We start from the raw sequence: 18,882 nt of genomic DNA, 5'->3' as shown, positions 1-18,882 counted from the left end.
GCTTTCAAAAATCTGACATCGCAGGGAAAAGTTACAGAGTAAAACATGGAGAAAAATTGCTGGTTTTTTTCACCTCAATTTCAATATTTTTTTTACTTCAGCTGTTATTTTCTGTAGGTAACACTTTCAGGATCTACACAAATGACCCCTTGCTGAATTCAGAATTGTGTCTACTTTTCAGAAATGTTTAGCTTTCTGGGATCCAGAATTGATTTCACACCCATTTCTGTCACTAAGTGGAAGGAGGCTGAAAGCACAACAAATAGTAAAAATGGGATGTCCCAGTAAAATGACAAAATTGTGTTGAGAAATTGGGTTTTCTGATTCAAGTCTGCCTGTTCCTGAAAGCAGTGAAGATGGTGATTTTAGCACCGCAAACCCTTTGTTGGTGCCATTTTCAGGGAAAAAAACCACAAGCCTTCTTCTGCAGCCCTTTTTCCCATTTTTTTAAAACAACAACATTTTCGCTGTATTTTGGCTAATTTCTTGGTTTCCTTAGGGGACCCCACAAAGTCTGGGTACCTCTAGAATCCCTAGGATGTTGGGAAAAAAAGGATGTAAATTTGGAGTGGGTACCTTATGTGGACAAAAAGTTATGAGAGCCCTATCGTGAACTGTCCCAAATGGCCAAAAAAAGGCTTGGCACCTGAGGGGAAAAAGGCCTGGCAGCGAAGGAGTTAATGCACGGGTGCATTGTTTATTGTGGATCAAAAAAAAATGATACCTATTGATTGTGCCTTATTTCTTCCTTACAGTCTTTTTAGAAAACATTTAAACTTTAACTACTTTTCTTTTGACCATTATTTCCAGAATGTTTGTTTTCTTACGTTTTTAAATTTATTTATTCACATTTGAAACTGCTTTCGGTGTGTATTTTTGTTACCAAAATTGCGTCGAATGTTGTTTGAATTATTGGTTATTTTATTTTGAATGAATGTTATTGTACGTTGTAGTATTTGTATTCATTTACATAGAGGGCTCCGCCGTCCCTTTGGGCTAGAGCTGTGCTTTAAATGTGGTAAAAATAAAAAAATTGTAAACTTGCCATTGTTTTTAATGTGGCATATGACGTTCGCTTAGGCACACTGGAGTATAATGTTCTATATTTTTCAACATTACGTAGAATATGTGAAAAATTGGGCTGCGCCAAACCATTGCACGGGGTAGCCAAGGTACGTGGAGTGCAACAACCTGCCGTCGCAGGATAAGCCTGGTTTTATTTTATGTTATTTAAGAGAGTGATGCCAAGTAGTGTTCATATGAGGCAAGCCGTGAATTGAGACACCGTACTAAAGCACTGTGGCAACTTCTCTGAAAACGCCTGTACATAAATAAATGAAAAAGAAAAACAAATTAAGGGCCATATTTATACTCCGTTTGCGCCGAAATTGCGTCGTTTTTTTTGACGCAATTTCGACGCAAAACTAACGCCAACTAACGCCATATTTATACTATGGCGTTAGAGGCGAATAGCGCCAAAGTTCCCGGAATGTGCGTCATTTTTTAGCGTGAACCCCTTCCTTGCGTTAATGATATGCAAGGGAGGCGTTCCCGTCTAAAAAATGACTCCCAGGCCTTTACGTGGTATTTATACTCCCGGGCAAAAGAGACGCCCGGGAGTTGGCGTGGCTAAAAACGGCGCATTTGCGCCACTTTTTAACGCCTGCTCAGGGCAGGCGTTAAGGGGCCTGTGGGCTCAAAATGAGCCCACAGGTGCCCTCCCATGCCCCCAGGGACCCCCCCTGCCACCCTTGCCCACCCCAGGAGGACCCCCAAGGATGGAGGGACCCACCCCAGGGACATTCAGGTAAGTTCAGGTAAGTATAATTTTTTATTTTTTTATATTTTGTTTTGGTGGCATAGGGGGGCCTTATTTGTGCCCCCCTACATGCCACTATGCCCAATGACCATGCCCAGGGGACATAAGTCCCCTGGGCATGGCCATTGGGCAAGGGGGCATGACTCCTATCTTTACAATGATAGGAGTCATGTTGATGGGGGATGGGCGTCGTTAAAAAATGGCGCAAGTCGGGTTAAGACGATTTTTTCGACGTAACCTGACTTGCCCCATTTTAAGACGCCCATGCGCCATTTTCCCCCTACGCCGGCGCTGTCTGGTCTACGTGGTTTTTTCCCACGCAAACCAGGCAGCGCCGGTCTGATTGCGCCGTCTAACGCCATTCCATAAATACGGCGCCCGCATGGCGCTTCAGAATGGCGTTAGACGGCGCAAAACTTTTTGACGCTAAACTGCGTTAGCGCAGTTTAGCGTCAAAAAGTATAAATATGGGCCTAAGTTCGGCGACGCCAAAAGTTGCTCTTCGGGCGTAGGATAGTCACGCCCGAGGCTGTTCACTGTCGGTCTTAATTTGACGCCACGGGTCTCTCATTGTGAGGCCCGACCTCTAACGAGGTGGTAAAAGAAGAGATCAAACAAGTTATTTCACTTTATTGTGGGAGAACTTCAGTTCCGTTGCCTGACTATTGGGGGCAGGGTGAAGCTCACAGTTGAAGGTTGTGCGCATGTGTGAAGGTACGTCACACAAATTTTTTCGCACGAGCCTCAGTCCCCAGTGTAGGGTAGGAGCCGGCTCTGCGCAATGGCCTGCTTCGTTCTCTTGTTCTGTTTACCACTCATCGAAGCCTTAGACGAAATGCTACTCTCTGGTAATGATTCCTCGTTGCTCGTTTTGCAGGTAAGTAAAAAGAGGCTGGAGAGCAGTTTAAAAGAGCGCTGTGAAGTTAACTGTGCCTGGGTGGGTGGGTGTGTTAGCGTGTTAGACAGAACGCCGGCTTACGGCAAGACCTGCCTATTTAGGAACAGAACAACAGTTTCGGAACGGTCTTTGCGTACTTTGTGATTTTGGGCAAATCACTTAATCTGTCTTTGCTTTAAAAATTAATCTGACCTTGTATATTGTAACTGGTGCTCTTGCTAAGCGTTCCAGTGCCCCAGGGCCGAAATCACGCTATACAAAAACTACACAAAGTGAAACAGTTTCGCCATGTGACTAGAGAGCAGAGTTTTGTGCCAGTGCATTGTTTTTCTTTCTTTTTTTAAAAAACTCCTTGCCTCCCTCATAACGCGCCACAAAAAAAAACTTCCGAGGCCGCCTCGATGTCCTGGGAAGGTTTAACATCCCCTCGTGGGCATTGGCTGTTCAGAGCCTCTGAACACTTACCTGGGAACCTGCTGTTTGCAGGGGTTTCCATTGTGTGCATGACTTCTCTCTTGGTTCCCGTGTGAAAGTAGTGGATACCTAGCGACACACGGAGGTGCATAGCTAGCTGGAATTAAAGTGTGTGCATTTGATTTTAGCGTGTGGGCGCCCAGCACAGATATTTGTTCAGTGTCACCATTGCAGTGGAACAAATAGCTGAATCTTTAATCGGTTGGAAATGTTAATTTTATAGTCAATGCGTTTTATCGGGAATTTGAACTATTCAGTACGCAGCTGCGATGCATTTCACGCTGGCCTTGCTATCTACGCTTGTATTTATTTTTTTCTGTTTTATATAGCGCGAGCTCGTCCCGAATTGTATTGGTAGTGAATTATAATATGAGCACCGGTTATATATGACACTTGGACGCGTTCTCTTCTTCTTCTTCTTCTTCTTCTTCCCTTTTTTTTTTTTTTTTTTTCTCTTTTGTAAACTGAGGTGAGATTAAGTAATTTGCCCCAAATCATGGGACGTCTTGAGCCGAGGCTCGAACCTAGTTCTCCTGTTAAAAGGTCGACACCTCTCCCCGTAACGCCACATCCTCTCCCCATACTAGGTCTAAATGAAGCTTTTAAAGTGAAAGTCAGCAGAATTGTAACACTTCCTACAGTTTCAACTCGGAAATTCAAATTCAGCCCTGCCAAAGCTTCTGTATGGCGATCTGCATATACTACTGCACATCTTTGCAGACCGTCCACAGTTTCCCCTGCTTACACTCACGCCCTTTATTGCTCCTATAGAGGGCATACCTGCCAATTTACAAAATATTTTCCTAACGTGAAGTGGAGGCGGGGCCTTGGAGGGGACGGGGCCTGGTGCCAAGAACTAAGAGGCACTCTGCCCCGCACCAAGCCCCCACCCTCTCCTAAAAAAAAAAAAAAAAGGCTCATGGGGTCTGTGGCCGGTGCTCCTGTGTTGTTTTCACACCTTTTATGGACATCGGCTGCTTACAGCCTCCGAAAACGAGTAGAAAATAACTATTTACAATGGTTTTCAGCTAATTTTCCCTGCCACCGTTTGATTGCGGCTCCTCACCAGGCAAGCGAGTAAAGGGAGCCGACATCTGTAACTCATTCATGCCCTGCTGCCAGGACTTCCGTAATTAAAAATAGGCTTTGAAACGGGTCCTATGTTCATGTCCTGAATATTATAGTTGTAAACACTGACGTGTGTACAAACGAACGTGACGGTGTGTACAAAAAGAATGATTCTGATGTCATTTGATGCGTTTCCCACGTTTTCATTCATTTTGCATGTGTCCATATGTCTGACGAATTAGTTATTTTTTCCTTTAGGTGTGTTTCCGTAGTTTTGCTTTTAGTGCTACATGACTTGAATTTTGGATAGCGCATATTACAGACTATCATGTCACCTTTAGGTGTTCGGATGTGGTCAGCATGGGGATGAGTGTTCATGATGGAGCATAACTAACAGATTCTGAATTTGAGGCTGACGGCAGTTCCAGTTACTGACTTTGCCCGTCATAAAGGTGTTTTGACTAAATGTTTATCCAACAATTGGCCTCTCCGTAGAGTACACATGGCGATGGTCAGTTAAATTGTAATCGTAATTGCAGTTCTATGGTAATCGTAAAGTGTACAACGGGGCTATGCAGCCAGGGAAATATGGGCAGCACTAAACGAAGAGAAAATTGCTTCTGTGCATACGAAAGGTGATTTAGCAGTGGGAGAGATGCAAAAAAATAAATGCAGAAGAGAGAGCGAAATGATGGCATTGTAAAGGAAGGAGATGAAGTGTGAAATATGCAGGTGTAGAGATTTCAGAAAGAGCTGAGCGAGGAAAGAGGACCGAGTGACTAAGAGTCAGATTGCAGTGGAAAGTAATGCGAAGGGAAGAATGTGAGTTGTTTTTAACTTATCTGATACTGAATCAAAGTTAGGCAAGTGCTAATAGGCATTGATAAATCTAAGAGGTCTGGCTTTATATTAGGTGTGTTTGTGTAGAGACGATGCTTCACCTTTAACGTTATGCTTCAAGTTTGTTTTGTAAATCTTGGTACAAATAAAATAGCACTCGTAACGGTGCTAACAACTGTCTCCTCACAACATCAGCCTTAGCAACTCGCCAACATTCTGAATCTCATCAGTAGGTAACATCATTGAGTTCTGATATCACTAAATTGTATGTACCCGATAGCTGCTATGCGCGTGCCACTTAGGACTACAGTGTCCTAAGTGGCACACACTACAATCCCAATACTTTTATTTAAACTAAGGCAACAAACGCTACATACACATCGTCACCTTGTATAATAAACAAAACAATAACCAATATACAAAACGATGAAGAATTACTATATGAGCAGTCCAGATTATAAAATACATTAGAACTTTAATCGCATAATAACCGATGTTTTATGGTGCATTTTACATGGGTTTCTTCTTATTTTTTTATTTTTACTAAATTTTGATGGTTTTGTAAATTACTCTCAAATGAAATCTTTAAACTTTGATGGTTTGTGTAAAATTCTACCAAATCTTCTCAATCATCAATTGATGTGTGGGGACTAGGTTCCACTCTACTAAACCTTGATTAGAAATTTGTTGTTGTTCTGAATCCTGATAAGCACTCTGTTATACCTCTACGGGAGCCAAATCTTTTTATCCACTAACCAGTTGAATTTCTTTCTACTTAATACCCTACTTTGTACCAATCCATTTCCTTTGCTGCACATTGCTAGTGAACTGAAATGCCTTACTTTTCCCATTACTTAATAATGCAGAATTACAGAAAACTTTAATGCTCTTAAGTGGTTTAGAAAACATATTTTGATCACTCCTCAAAACGCCAGATTTTTTCACTCTCCCCAACCATATCTCCTACTTACAATTTCACCAACTTGCAACCATGTTTGTTATCATAATGTTCCTTGTAACCAGACTGGGCCCTCACTTATTCTGTCCCTCATGATCTCTGGGTCCCATTCTACCTTTCTCGCTTTAGGCATCCAGCCTATGTTGTCCTTTGAAAAGAATGTTATCCCTCTTTTAAGCTCAGACAGGCTATGTCCAGTTGTAGCACATGCTGCAATTCTGAATGCCCTAATGGTGCAGAACAATGTAGATTTTTCCAAATATCTATGATGAAAAGTCTTAATTTTATTAAAGACTCGGAGGCGAGTATTATGCTTATGCTTACTTTTCCTGCTTTATTTTCAATAGCAGCTGCAGTCAAGAACAATAACCAATCCCATATGGCTAGCAGAACAAGCTAACAATGGGAAACAAAGAGAAACAGATGACCAATCAGAACACAATACACCTAAAGATATACCAGGCTTGACTGCAAGCAGCCCTCTTTTCTTCTGCGAGAAGTCATTGAAAGGATTTAAACAGTGGTAATATGCAAGCGATTACACGCGCAGCTAAAATTAGAGCAAACAAGTCTTGAAACCAGTCCAGAGAAAAAAACGGACACACTGTTGATGGAATGAAATTGGAGGCAATCCGAAGGAAAGACAAGCTGAGAGAACGTGTAATTCTTGAGGTTAAAAGAACTCTGGGATTTATCCAGAGGTCGTCGCTGGAGCGTTGGTAGAGACTAAAGGGAGGGATATAAAAACAAAGTTAGCATAAATGTGGTGGGATAATACTCACCTCCGTGTCTTTAATAAAATTAAGACTTTCCATCATAGATTTTTGGAAAATCTACATTTATGACAAGACCGGAGGCTCCTATTTTATGCTTGTTTAAAGCATATCAACTAAAGCATATCAATTACCACTGAAGATGCAGTATTAACAGGTTTACAATAAAAAGTACGAAATGTAACATCATTTGACCAATCTGCTGATCTCAGAATTGAGGTACTGGGTTTTTCAGAACCGGTACTGATACGGTAACCCAGCGGTGCCAGGGTACACCCAAAGACCTCGGGTACTTTCCTGATTCAGACCACAGAAACTCAGAGTCTTCTAGGTGAAGTCAAAGATCGAATTTATTGGCTGCAGCCAAGTAACAAGCGTCTTAGAAGTACAACAGCACGGTTTGTATGTTCTCAGGAGACTGTGTGTCAATGCAAAATCAGGTTTCTTTATATACAGTTTTTTAAGCTTCAGGCAAACATTCTTGACATTTTGGTTGGTCATTCACATGTTTTCACTACAAAGGAAAAAACAGTGTCATGATGAAACCTCATATTTCATGTCATCCAACCCATAATAAATTACCCGGCAAGGCCTAGTATTTTACATCAGATAAGTGTGGACCCCCAATAAAAACGGGCACCTCCCCCTCGTAAAGTAAGAAGAAGAAAAGAGCAGGTGCAGGTGTGAGCAAGATTAGGCAGGGTGTGTGAGCGATAATAAGGGTTTTATGGCATGGTGTGCCTTGATGCTATCTGATTCGGCCACTGGGAGAGGGACTGACCAAACAGGTTTGGCCTGAGGCAATGGTTCCAGCTTGCCCAGGTCAGAGAAAAGTCAATCAAGGTGTACGTGTCCTTGGAATCAAATCTGACTGTATTATAAGCCTATGTGAGGGCAACTTTTAAAAATGGGAGCCACGAGTGCAGGAAGAAAATGGCGATTTCGAGGTGAAAACGCTGCTGGAATTGAGCGAAAATGCTCATGCTTAGTGTACTAGTCATTATCGGTCTTTTGATACTAAAATCGTACTGCCGTGGCAAAGTAAATTACATGGGTCCAGAATTTTTAGAACCACAAACCCTCCTTTTGCCCTTACATAGGCAATAAACCTATTCTCATGCTAATCTGAGTCCAGGTCTGTGTTTCTAAAGTCGTTGAGATGTTGCTGTAACATCATCCTAGTATTTAGCTCGTCTCTTGGTGCAGGTTTCCTTATGCATGATGTAACACAGAAACCACATATCGCAGGAGCACACTGCACGCATAGACAGAACAGGAAAAGAATGGCCAAGATCATCCCAATGACCATCAGAATCTTCCATCCCCATGCTGATATCAGTTCCCAGAACCATCCCATTAATGACCAATCTCCTTTATCTAAATGAATAGATTCGGAAATTCTATGCAGTTTGGAGATGGCCTGGTATACTGTTGGAGCGTTATCTGGGACAAAAACACAGCAACTCGATTGGATCAATGTACATACTCCACCCCGGTCTGCAAGTATGACATCTAATGCGACCCTGTTCTGAAGGGTCATAAGACGATCCGACTGGAGCTCAGCAGTCAAGTTACCAAGGGCACCAGCGGTTTCAGCCACGGTGGATTCAACCACTCTTATCAATTGCCTTATGCTCCTGCTGTTACTTATTTGTCCCCAGAACGCCAGCAAACCCTTTACGAAGTCCCCAAATTCTTGTCCTGCAGTGTCTTCTTCACTGAAGACGCCTCTAACTATCCTTGTCTTGTGGTAATCTGCCGCTGCTGTGTAGGTAGGGGGCAACAGGAACGAAACGAAGCATGTGCCCGAAAAGTCAGGGGGCAACCATGTAAAGGCTCTATCATGGCAGATGAAATAGGTACCCTTAGCTGCCAAGAGCGGAGGGGAGGTCTGAGATGCGAAGACATATGTCTCAGTGCAGACGCTTTCCCCTAGCTGAGCTCTGGGATTCTTGCCAGTACCTTGCAGACACATGTTACCCTGATGGGGTACAACCCAAATCAGGGAAGATATCTTAGCTTGCTGTTTCTCACTCATTGTGGCTTCATATCCGGTCATGTTCCATCCTATATATGCCATTGTCTCATCTCTGGGGATAGTCTCGTAGAAGATATTGTCCTTCATCATGTCTATGATACCTTTAACTAAAGCATCTTTCTTAGGGTTGTCTTCCGCAAAACGTAGGGGGTAGTGTGCATAGATGAATATCGTTCTGAATGCCCACACGGAACCATTGTGGCTGAAAGGCAGGATCAGATAAGGGATACCTTTTATCTGCTGTGTGAGGCATAAGGCCACACACCCAACAGTTAGTTCTATTTATCACTAGTTGGTGTTGGTGCAAAAGCTGGATGAAGGAGTTATTAATGAACTCTAGTCTCCTAGCAGATTCATGTTTAGGGAGGAGTTGAAAAGAATGTGGGGAAACAGTGGAAGGAGGAGGTGTAGACGAGGTAGTGGGTGACAATATCACGTTAAAACAGAATAAAATATATCCTATAAAAAACATAAGTATACTAAATAACATAAAAATGCACAGCAGCAAAAAACGTTTCCTGGTTATCGTTTCACATATTCTCTTCTTGAAACTCAGTCTTTCAACATGTTCTCCATTTTGGAAAGATTCCATCCTCTAACTGTTGCCGTTCGTGGCGGTTGGTTTACTTCACTTAGGAGTGTTCTGAATGTTCCAGGCCGCCCTAGAACAAACCAGACCTGTAGACCTTGTGTCCACAGGCTACCCCCCTAAGTCTTTTCAGCCACGATCCTACAGCTGAACCCGGATGGAGGTTCAAAAAACACAAAAAAGCAAAAAGTCATTCAAAAATAATTTTCCATATTGGAGAACTTTGCTAAAGAGAAGAAAAGTAAACTGTTTTATTTGTCCTTTATTCTTGGTCGTAGATTATAACGGTTAGTCCCAGGTATCGTGTGGTCCTGAAAAAGGAGTTCAGGTTCTGTAGTGTCCAATCGAACTGACGGTGATACTGCTGATTGTAAAATGTCATCACTTTATTTCTCAGTGAGTGTTCCTTTTATTCGTGCATCGCTGAAAGGCAGAAAACGTGGCACGGTTTCAGTCTCTGAGTCAGCGACACCTTCCTGGACCCACCGGTCATATGGCAGAGGTTGGGGTACCCTTTTGCAATGGGTCCCATGGATCCAGTGTTTCTTCCCTTCTACTCGAACAGCTGATCTTGTGGAGAGAAGAACGAGGTGCGGTCCGGTCCACCTGGGCTGCTCGTTTTTGGTTCGCTGAAAGTTCTTTATTAAAACCCAGGATCCAGGCTCAATGGGATGACCTGGAGATTCAGAGACAGGAGGCAAGGTGTCGTGGACCTGTTGATGTAAGACACGCAGTTTAGCCGTCAATTCATACAGATAGTCAAGCAAAACAGGATGCTCTATCTCGCTAAACTTCTTGGGCCTAGGCACTCCCCATATATTGGCCGGGCGGCCGAAGACTATTTCATAAGGACTAAGTTTCACTCGTGAATGCACAGTCATTCTGGTTGATAGGAGTGCTAAGGGTAGAGCGTCAGGCCATTTGAGACCAGAGCTCGCTTGTATCTTGGCCAATTTTAGCTTTAGAGTGCCATTATAGCACTCCACTAATCCAGCTGATTGGGGGTGATTTGCAGCGTGAAACTTTTGGTTTATGCCTAGCCCTTCGCATACTTTCTTCATCACTTGACCCACAAATTCACTTCCATTGTCACTCCAGATCATTCTCGGCATTCCGAATCTAGGGAAGAACTTTCACAAGGGCTTTGGCTGTGGATAGCGCAGTATTGTCTTTTAGGGGATAGGCTTCCACCCATCTTGAAAAGGCACAAACAACGAGTACGTATTTTAAGTTGTTGCACCTCTCCATGTGGATGAAATCTAGCTGCAAAACCTCAAACGGATACGTAGGAGGTGCAAAATGACCAGCTGGAGTTGGGGTTCCTCTACCAGGGTTGTTTCAGGCATACCATGCAATTTTTAACCACATTTTCTGCGCACTTGGGAATTCCTGCATTTTGCCATACTGGGGCCAACAACTTACAAATCCCTTTCACACTGATGTGAGCCATTCCATGAGCCATTGTAACTACTGCAAGCACATACGCATCGGGTAGCAACTATCTTTGATGTTCTGACAACTCGACCCAACAACCATTCGCATCCAATTTACCCGTACTTTCTCTCCACACACTCAATTCTCTCTCTGTGGCTTCAGCTTGAATCGATTTCACGCTTTCTATCGTGTCTTCACACATTCCAACATCACCAATCCATCTTGCAGGGCCCGCGACATACATTCGGCTCATCACATTCCTTGCCGTTTCTTTTGCGACCTCGTCAGCAAATGCATTCCCACGACCAACATCATCCATCACCTTTTTATGTGCGCTACACTTCACAATCGCAACTTGCAACGGTAAAGTAAGTGAATCAAGGAGCTCATTTACCAACTGACCATGCTGTATTTTAGTTCCATGCGAGGTCAGGAACCCACGTTCCTTCCACAAACGCCCAAAACTATGGGCCACACCAAATGCATATTGGCTATCGGTTTAGATAGTCACTTTCATTCCTTTTGATACTGTACATGCTCTTGTTAGGGCTATTAACTCAGCTGCTTGGGCTGAATTATGTGGGATACGTGCAGCTTCAACAATCGTACACAAAGTTGTCACCGCATACGCCGCAGTCGTGTCACCATTCGGGAGCTTAAAGCATGAACCATCCACCCACAAAGTACCATCACTCTTTGCAATGGGAGTGTCCAGAAGGTCTATTCTCCCTTTCGTTTCTTCTTCTGTTCTATGGAGACAATCATGTTGTTCAGAAGTATCTAACTCCGTCACAATTGGCAATAACGTAGCTGGGTTAAGTGTAGTGCATCTTTTTATATGTACATGGCTTGCTAACAATGTCAACTCGTAACCTGACAATCGAGCACTAGTTAAATGCTGTGTCTTGGTTCTGTTTAACAACGTGTCCACTGCATGTGGAACCATTACGATTAATGTGTTATTCATCACTAAACCAGCAGACTGTCGGATAGAAACAGCAGCTGCCGCTGCCGCTCTTAAGCAGCTCGGTAGTGCCTTAGCTACTGGGTCTAAGGTTGAAGAGAAATAGGCGCATGGACGCTCCCTGTCTCCAAACTGTTGTGTCAAAACTGCTAACGCACAACCTTCTTTCTCATGGACATACAATGTAAAAGGCTTGCTGTAGTTGGGGGTACCCAACACAGGAGCTGAACATAATGCATCACGTAATTCGACAAAACTTTTCTGGCAATCTTCAGACCATGGGACGGGATTTGGTGTATCTTTACAAGTTAATGCCACCAAGGGTTTGGCTATTAACGAAAAATTTGGTATCCATTGTCTGCAATATGATGTAATACCCAAGAAAGCACGCACTTCTCTTTGTGTTCTTGGCACACTCATTGCTGCAACAGCCCTGATTCTCTCTGGGGTCAGTTGCCTTCCCTCCTTCGAAAAGAGATTACCTAAATAGGTCACTTCTTTTTGACAATACTGTAACTTTGAAAGGGACACTTTGTGGTGTAAATCAGACAAATGACGCAATAATGACAATGTTGCTTCTTTGCAGATCTCCTTAGTATCTGCGGCAACTAGCAAATCATCGACATATTGAATGAGAGTGGCGCCATCAGGTAACATAAGAGTGTCAAGTTGTGCTTTCAAAGCCTGACTATAGATAGATGGACTTTCACAATAGCCTTGAGGAGCTCTCTTAAATCTGAAGCTTCGTCCTCCCAAATTGAAGCCAAAAATGTCCCTGCTCTCTTCTGCAATAGGGATGCTGAGGAAAGCATTTTTCAGGTCTATTACTGAAAGCCAAGTGGCTGAAGCTGGAATCATTGTCAACAATGCAGTGATATCGGGGACGACTGGAAACTGTGGCACAACTATTTTGTTCACCTCTCTAAGGTCAATTACAAACCTATAAACAGGTGGCTGAGTAGGGTCAGTATGCTTCAAGACAGGCAAAACAGGACTATTGCAAACGTTGCCTCTTGTCTCTTCAATTACATCCTTCTCAATCAGATCACGAATAATTGCCAACAACGCTTTTTCCCCTTCACTAGAGATCTTGTATTGGGGAATACGTGGCATTTTAACATTGGCTCTTAATGTTATCACATATGGCTGAATTTCCAAAAGACCTACATCATTAGGTCCAGTAGCCCAAAGAGTATTAGGAAGAGACGAAAATTCTGGTGGAAATCTGTCCTTTGACAAATACATTGGTGAAACCACTTTCTTACCCAATGTGAGATGCACTCCAGAAGGAGAGCAATACAATGTCGCATACAATCTCTTTAACAGATCTAATCCTAACAAGTTCTCGCCACAACCTGTCGTCAAAATAAGGGGTGTTTCAAATTTACAAGGTCCAACAGAAAGAGATATATAGGGTTAGAAATCGGATTTCTAACTGGGGCGCCGGAAAACCCTACTGATACATTTGTTTCGCCAGACAAAGGTGCGCCAGGGAGTTTTGAGTGCATAATGGAACTCTTGGTAGCACCAGTATCCAACAGAAAAGGTTCTGACACACCTGATGCAATCACCTTAACATAAGGCCCACTCTGATCTACTGGAACTGAAACAACTCCCTCTCTTTGTCTATGGCTGTCCTAGCAATCATTACTGTCCAAATGCTCATCCTCTGTATAGTAATCATCAGTATAGTACTGAGCCGTCCTACCAGATGCATTAACCTGTTGATCAAATCTGTTCATTGAGTTTTGAGGGAGGAATGGGCGTGCGCTCTGGGGAACATATCCACGTCCTCTTCCTCTAGGTGCTTGTGGAACACCTCGACCTCTTAAACCGGAAGTACCATTTGCGCGCTGTAGCAAAGCAGGGCAACTATACTTGAAATGACCCTCTTCCTTGCAATATGAACACTGATTGGGACCTACTGGGATACGTGGTTGAGCATACTCGGTTCTTTGCGAGTTTCTCTGAAACGGTTGGGGCTGATTGTTATTCTGATAGTTGTTCTGTGCATCACTATTCTGACCACCACGTGGCGGGTACGCTTGTAACAGAACCTTCGTTTTCAATTCTTTTGTTTTCTTCTCTACTCTATCTCTCTCATCTTTATCTCTATTTTCGTAGTTACAATGAGTCATTATCTTGCCACAATAGAAACATTTGTAAAACAAGGTTAACATCCCACAAAACAGTATATTTAGGAAGAGGAGGATTGGCAGATTTTACTCCCTTTAATAACCAACAAATAACAGGATGTTCGCCCACCGGTTTACCATTGATGAAGGGAAATAACTTAACGGTACAGGTTGATAGTTCCACAGGATTTACCAGAGCTAGCTTGGGAAGCAAGAAAATTAGCTATTAAGCTTAAATCTGCTGAAAATGGATTGCTAGATTTTCCCAGACACTAGCTAGACCAGATTGACCAAGCAGACTTGTATGCTTTGGATGTACCTGGGGCCCAGGAGTTGTTAATATAGGTTGAAACTTTGAGTGAAATTCCTGGATAGGAGGAAGAAGACCTGACACTTTCCAGGCTGAAGGAAGAAGAGATTTTGTTGAGGATCAGATCGTGAGGAAGACCCTGAGGGTTGAGAAGAAGAGATGGGAAGGAGGGGAGAAGGACTGGGAAGTCTATGGATAATTCGAGAAGAGGAGGGAACCAGACTTGAGACTGACAAAAGGGGACTATTAGAACTACGGTGGCCTTCTGATGCCATACTTGTGCAAGAACTCTATTGATCATAATGAAGGGAGGAAAGGCATAATTTGTTGAATGTGACCAGTCTTGAAGAATAGTGTCCGTAGCTAGGGTTTGGGGATCTGTCCTCCAACTGAAGAATTGAGGGAGTTGAGTTGAGGCGAGATGCAAAGAGATCTATCTGAAAGGGACCCCCATTTGCGATAGATCAAATTGAAGATGGAAGAATGAAGCTTCCAATTGCTGTAATCGGAGAGATGACGCGAGTACCAATCTGCACTGAGTTGAGAGAACCTGGAAGATATTCTGCTTTAACTGAAATGTTTTTGTGAAGGCAGAATTCCCAGAAGCTTTTGGCTAATACGGCCAGAGGTTTGGATCTGGTACCACCAAGATGATCTATGTATTTGACAGCTGATAAGTTGTCCATTCGAAGAAGGACCGAACATTGAACTTTGTCTTTGGTAAAACATTTGATTGCAAAGGGGGAAGCGCGTTCTGACAGCGACCAGCAGGAGGAGGGGCAGGCCCAGTAGGCCCCTTTAAATTGGAACTCAGGCCAAAGGAGCCCGCCCGTCACCCCCCCGACATTTCCACCACATACTTGATCCTGGGGCGTATAAGCGTGTGGCCGTCAGGAGGTACTTTTTTTTAGCCTTTTTCATTTGATATGGATGTTTTTATTCCCACTGCTGTTGACACGTTGAAGTCCAGATCACAGAAGTATGTAAAACAAACTAAAAGTGTAGGATTTCGTCTGCGGTTGTTGGGGGTGGGACTAAACCCCCATAAACTTGACATTGTGCTCACGCTACAAGTGTCGGATCTTGTCCGTGTTGTTGGGAGCGGGACTAAGCCCCTACACATTTGACTGTGCGCTCCTGCTCCGCAGGAAGCATCAGATCCTGTTTGTGGTTGTTGGATGCGGGCCCTAGCACATATAAATTTGTCATCGTGCTCCCTTGGCTTTCTCCTCGTGCTATACACAATTTTGAGGAATTTTATTAACTCCTTTAGGATGGGGGAAAAGGAAAGCCATCGGTAATTCCATTGGGCAGGGAGGGGCGAAGAAAATACCTCAACATGCTGCTGAAAACTGTACACTGACTCAAATCGACGATCTAATAGAGGAAGTAGAGAGCTTGTTAGCTACTAAACCTTCCAAGTCTTCCAAGAGAGGGATCAACGTTGCAACTAAAGACATACAATCCTTTTTTACCCCTGCAAATAGATAGCTGTTGCCAGTGCTACCACGAGGGTCTCACTTTGAGCCTACTATATTAGAAACCTCGGCTAATCTAATAGAGCGCCCCAAATTGAGCGTGTTCAATCAGCAGGGTAGCGCATCACCTCTTATAAATTGTTCTAATCGTTTTTTACCTCTTATCTCCCTGGCTGCCTCCAGTATAGAGAGGAGTGTATCAAGGGAAGCTGAGGAGCCATTAATTCACTTAGTAACCCAGGGGGAACTTCCTGTTGAGGCACAGCTAGTACAAATAAGAGCTTAAATAGTTAGCCTAAGAGAGTATCTTATATCCTTCAGTCACATGATATACAAGAAGTTGGACGGCATAACTGCCGTAATTGGAGACATAAGGAAATCCTCTTTTAAACCTCAGTCTAACTCTCTACCCACGCAAATTCAACAAACTGAAACATTTATGGCAGGAACACATAGGGGAAAGAGTGCTGGAGTGGTAACACAAAACTGCCAATGGGAAGAATGTGCACCACCTGAGGCGGCCGGTTTAAATAAATGTGACACCAATTTGATAAGAGGGGCAAACCACGAGGTGTACAGAAATAAGTTTTTAGATAATAGTAACAAAGACCCCCCACAAAGTACTCTAAGTCAGATTAAGCACAGTCAGCATGATGTGTATATATAACGAACATTCCTAAGTTAAATCATGGATCAAAGGAACAAGGGGATTCACTTAAAAACAGTCATTCACTGGATAAGGGGTGTAAAGAAATGTAGGTCTGTTATAAGGGATGACATAGTAACTGTCCAGAGATATTCAAGCGATAGCTTAGAAACAGACCTTATAGGGCTTGAATTGAACAGCCAGAGCACAGTAAAGGGTCTCTTAGCGCTTGACCAAAGATCGAGACCTGGTACTTCATCCCAAGTGACTCTTACCCAAACGACCCCACCCCCCCCCCCAATCAATGGCTAAGCTGTTTTTCAGAGGGAGCTCTAACAATCTAATCCTTCCCAGTATATGTACTTTAAGACTGGGTTCTAGGAGTAGCCCAACTTCAATCGTGGATTGACACAAAGCCCCCATAGCGAAGGTAGGGAGAGATGATATACTCAGTAAAAAGGCTTTGGACCCCTGTGCCTTAAGCAACCTGTCAGTGGGTATCGTGGGAGCAGAGGCAGGAATATTTTGCAGTGACCAAGTAGCAGGGAGGGATTGCGGAGCTACACCCTCTTTAAGTAAGATTAAAGAGAGGTTGCAAAATATTGGGGATGGAAGTGATCCACTAATTAAATTGTTATCCTGGAATGTGGCAGGTGTTACCAAAAACAACCAACCCAGAGTGGTCCAGTTTTATAGATCAACATCATATTATCCTGTTGCAGGAGACATGGGCCCCTTCTACGATCTATAGAGCAGGTTATTGGACCTTCCAGAAGACTGCGCTCCCATCACCATCTGGTAGGGCATCGGAGGGCTTGATAACTTGGCTAAAGCACTACCTGTTTCCAAAGGCAAAGGAGCTATTTACTCCCACTAGGGACATATTAGCTGTGGAGGTTGAATTTAGCAGTCCAAGGGGGCCTGTTCGCATTGTACTTGTAAATCTATACATCAGACCTGGCCCACAAAGGACCCAGATTGCTCTGCTAGATTTGCTTACAGATCTTTTGAACCATTTACCAGGGGGGCAGGGCTTAATCTTTGCAGGAGACTATAATATGCAACTGAGCTGTAAGGATGACTTCCAGCAAAAAGGAATTCAGTTTGCAGATCCATGGGATAGATCAGGGCCGGTCCAGGTTGTAATAAAGAAAACTGGGGGAACATTAGATCTATTAGAGGATATAATAAAAGTAAAGGGGCTACGAATAGTGAATGGGAACACGAAGTCAGACACCCCGGCGTTGCCTACATACAGAAAAGGTCCATATTCAAGCCGCCTAGATTATGTCCTAGTAGATGATACACTCTGGAATTCTCTTATTGATATGGTTGTCTTTCCACGAGATGAGTGATCACCAAGCTCTTTGTATATCCTTTTTAACCTCCACATTTAATTGCAACACACTGAATAAGTGGGTGAAGGGTAATGTCTTAACCGTGACAAATGATTATAAAAAATGTGAGATGGGAATTGGTGGAAGAAGATGTAAACTTCCAGATATCAATTTATAAAGCAGCTAGATCGGTGCTTCTCCCCCTGAAGTACATTGATTCTGTACCGGTTGACCTGATTAATTTGCATACTATTTTGTTCAATCGGTTAAGACCATATTTCCAGGTAGTAAGGGTAGAGGCTGGGGTAAACTATAGAGATGTTTTTCCAGCTCCTGCCGGCTGGCCAAAACACAGCTATTGGGAGCACTGAAGGCAGGGAATTGCCGAGAGATAAAGAGTAACCAGGACTGCATACAAAACAGTATTGAAAAATGCCAAAAAAGAGTGGGAAACCAAATATTGGAACGGTTTGGTAGATGCTCTCCATGAGAAGGATTCTAAACTGTTTTGGAAATTAGTGGCAGGAAAAGGTCAGCCCCAAATCGTGGAGAATTACCCAGCAATCCAGCCAGAAATCTGGGTGTGTCACTTTGGAAATTTATATAGAACGGCTCAAATTAGCAACACTACTGTTCCTCTACCAAAATCCCAGAGGCCCTTTATTTCTCATATACCAACTACTGGGCCAGTTATATCATCTAAATTTGATCTGGACCTTTTTCTCTAAAAGAAACAACTTTGGCTCTCCAAACATTTACGCAAAGGGAAGGCCCCTGGGCTAGATGGTATCCCTGGTGATTTGTATTTGTCTCGACCCAGAACTTGGTCTTTATACTTAAATGCACTTAGTAACAAGATACTGAGGGTTGGTGGGCTTCCCCCCACATGGCAAGGAGCAATCATAGTCCATGTTTTTAAAAAGGGGTCAAGGGAAGTACCTACTAACTACAGACCAATAAGTTTAACTGATTTTAGCCAAAAAATATTCTGTAAGCAGGTCCGGACTGGACTGCAGACATGGATAGAGGACTCTCACATCCTTTCAATTTTCAGGCAGGATTTAGGAAAGGACTGAGTACAATAGACCAGGCGTTTAGGTTCAATCTCCTTTGCTGGAAAT

At 43.2% G+C, this 18,882-nt stretch overlaps 1 protein-coding gene across 1 annotated transcript in view; it reads left to right on the top strand.

Annotated features, from left to right (window-relative positions):
- The first annotated feature begins 2,544 nt into the window (after nt 1–2,544).
- The window catches only part of FRAS1 (Fraser extracellular matrix complex subunit 1), a 1,443,020-nt gene continuing 1,426,682 nt past the window's right edge, over nt 2,545–18,882 (top strand). The window contains exon 1 of the mRNA XM_069205798.1: nt 2,545–2,696. Coding sequence (XP_069061899.1) covers nt 2,601–2,696 — 96 coding nt within the window. The 5' untranslated portion in view covers nt 2,545–2,600. The remainder of the gene's footprint in view (nt 2,697–18,882) is intronic.

Source organism: Pleurodeles waltl, chromosome 1_2 (genome assembly GCF_031143425.1).
Source record: "Pleurodeles waltl isolate 20211129_DDA chromosome 1_2, aPleWal1.hap1.20221129, whole genome shotgun sequence".
NCBI classification, from domain to species: Eukaryota; Metazoa; Chordata; class Amphibia; order Caudata; family Salamandridae; genus Pleurodeles; species Pleurodeles waltl.
The sequence above is the reverse complement of the archived record's forward strand: the minus strand, read 5'-3'. Positions and strand labels throughout refer to the sequence as shown.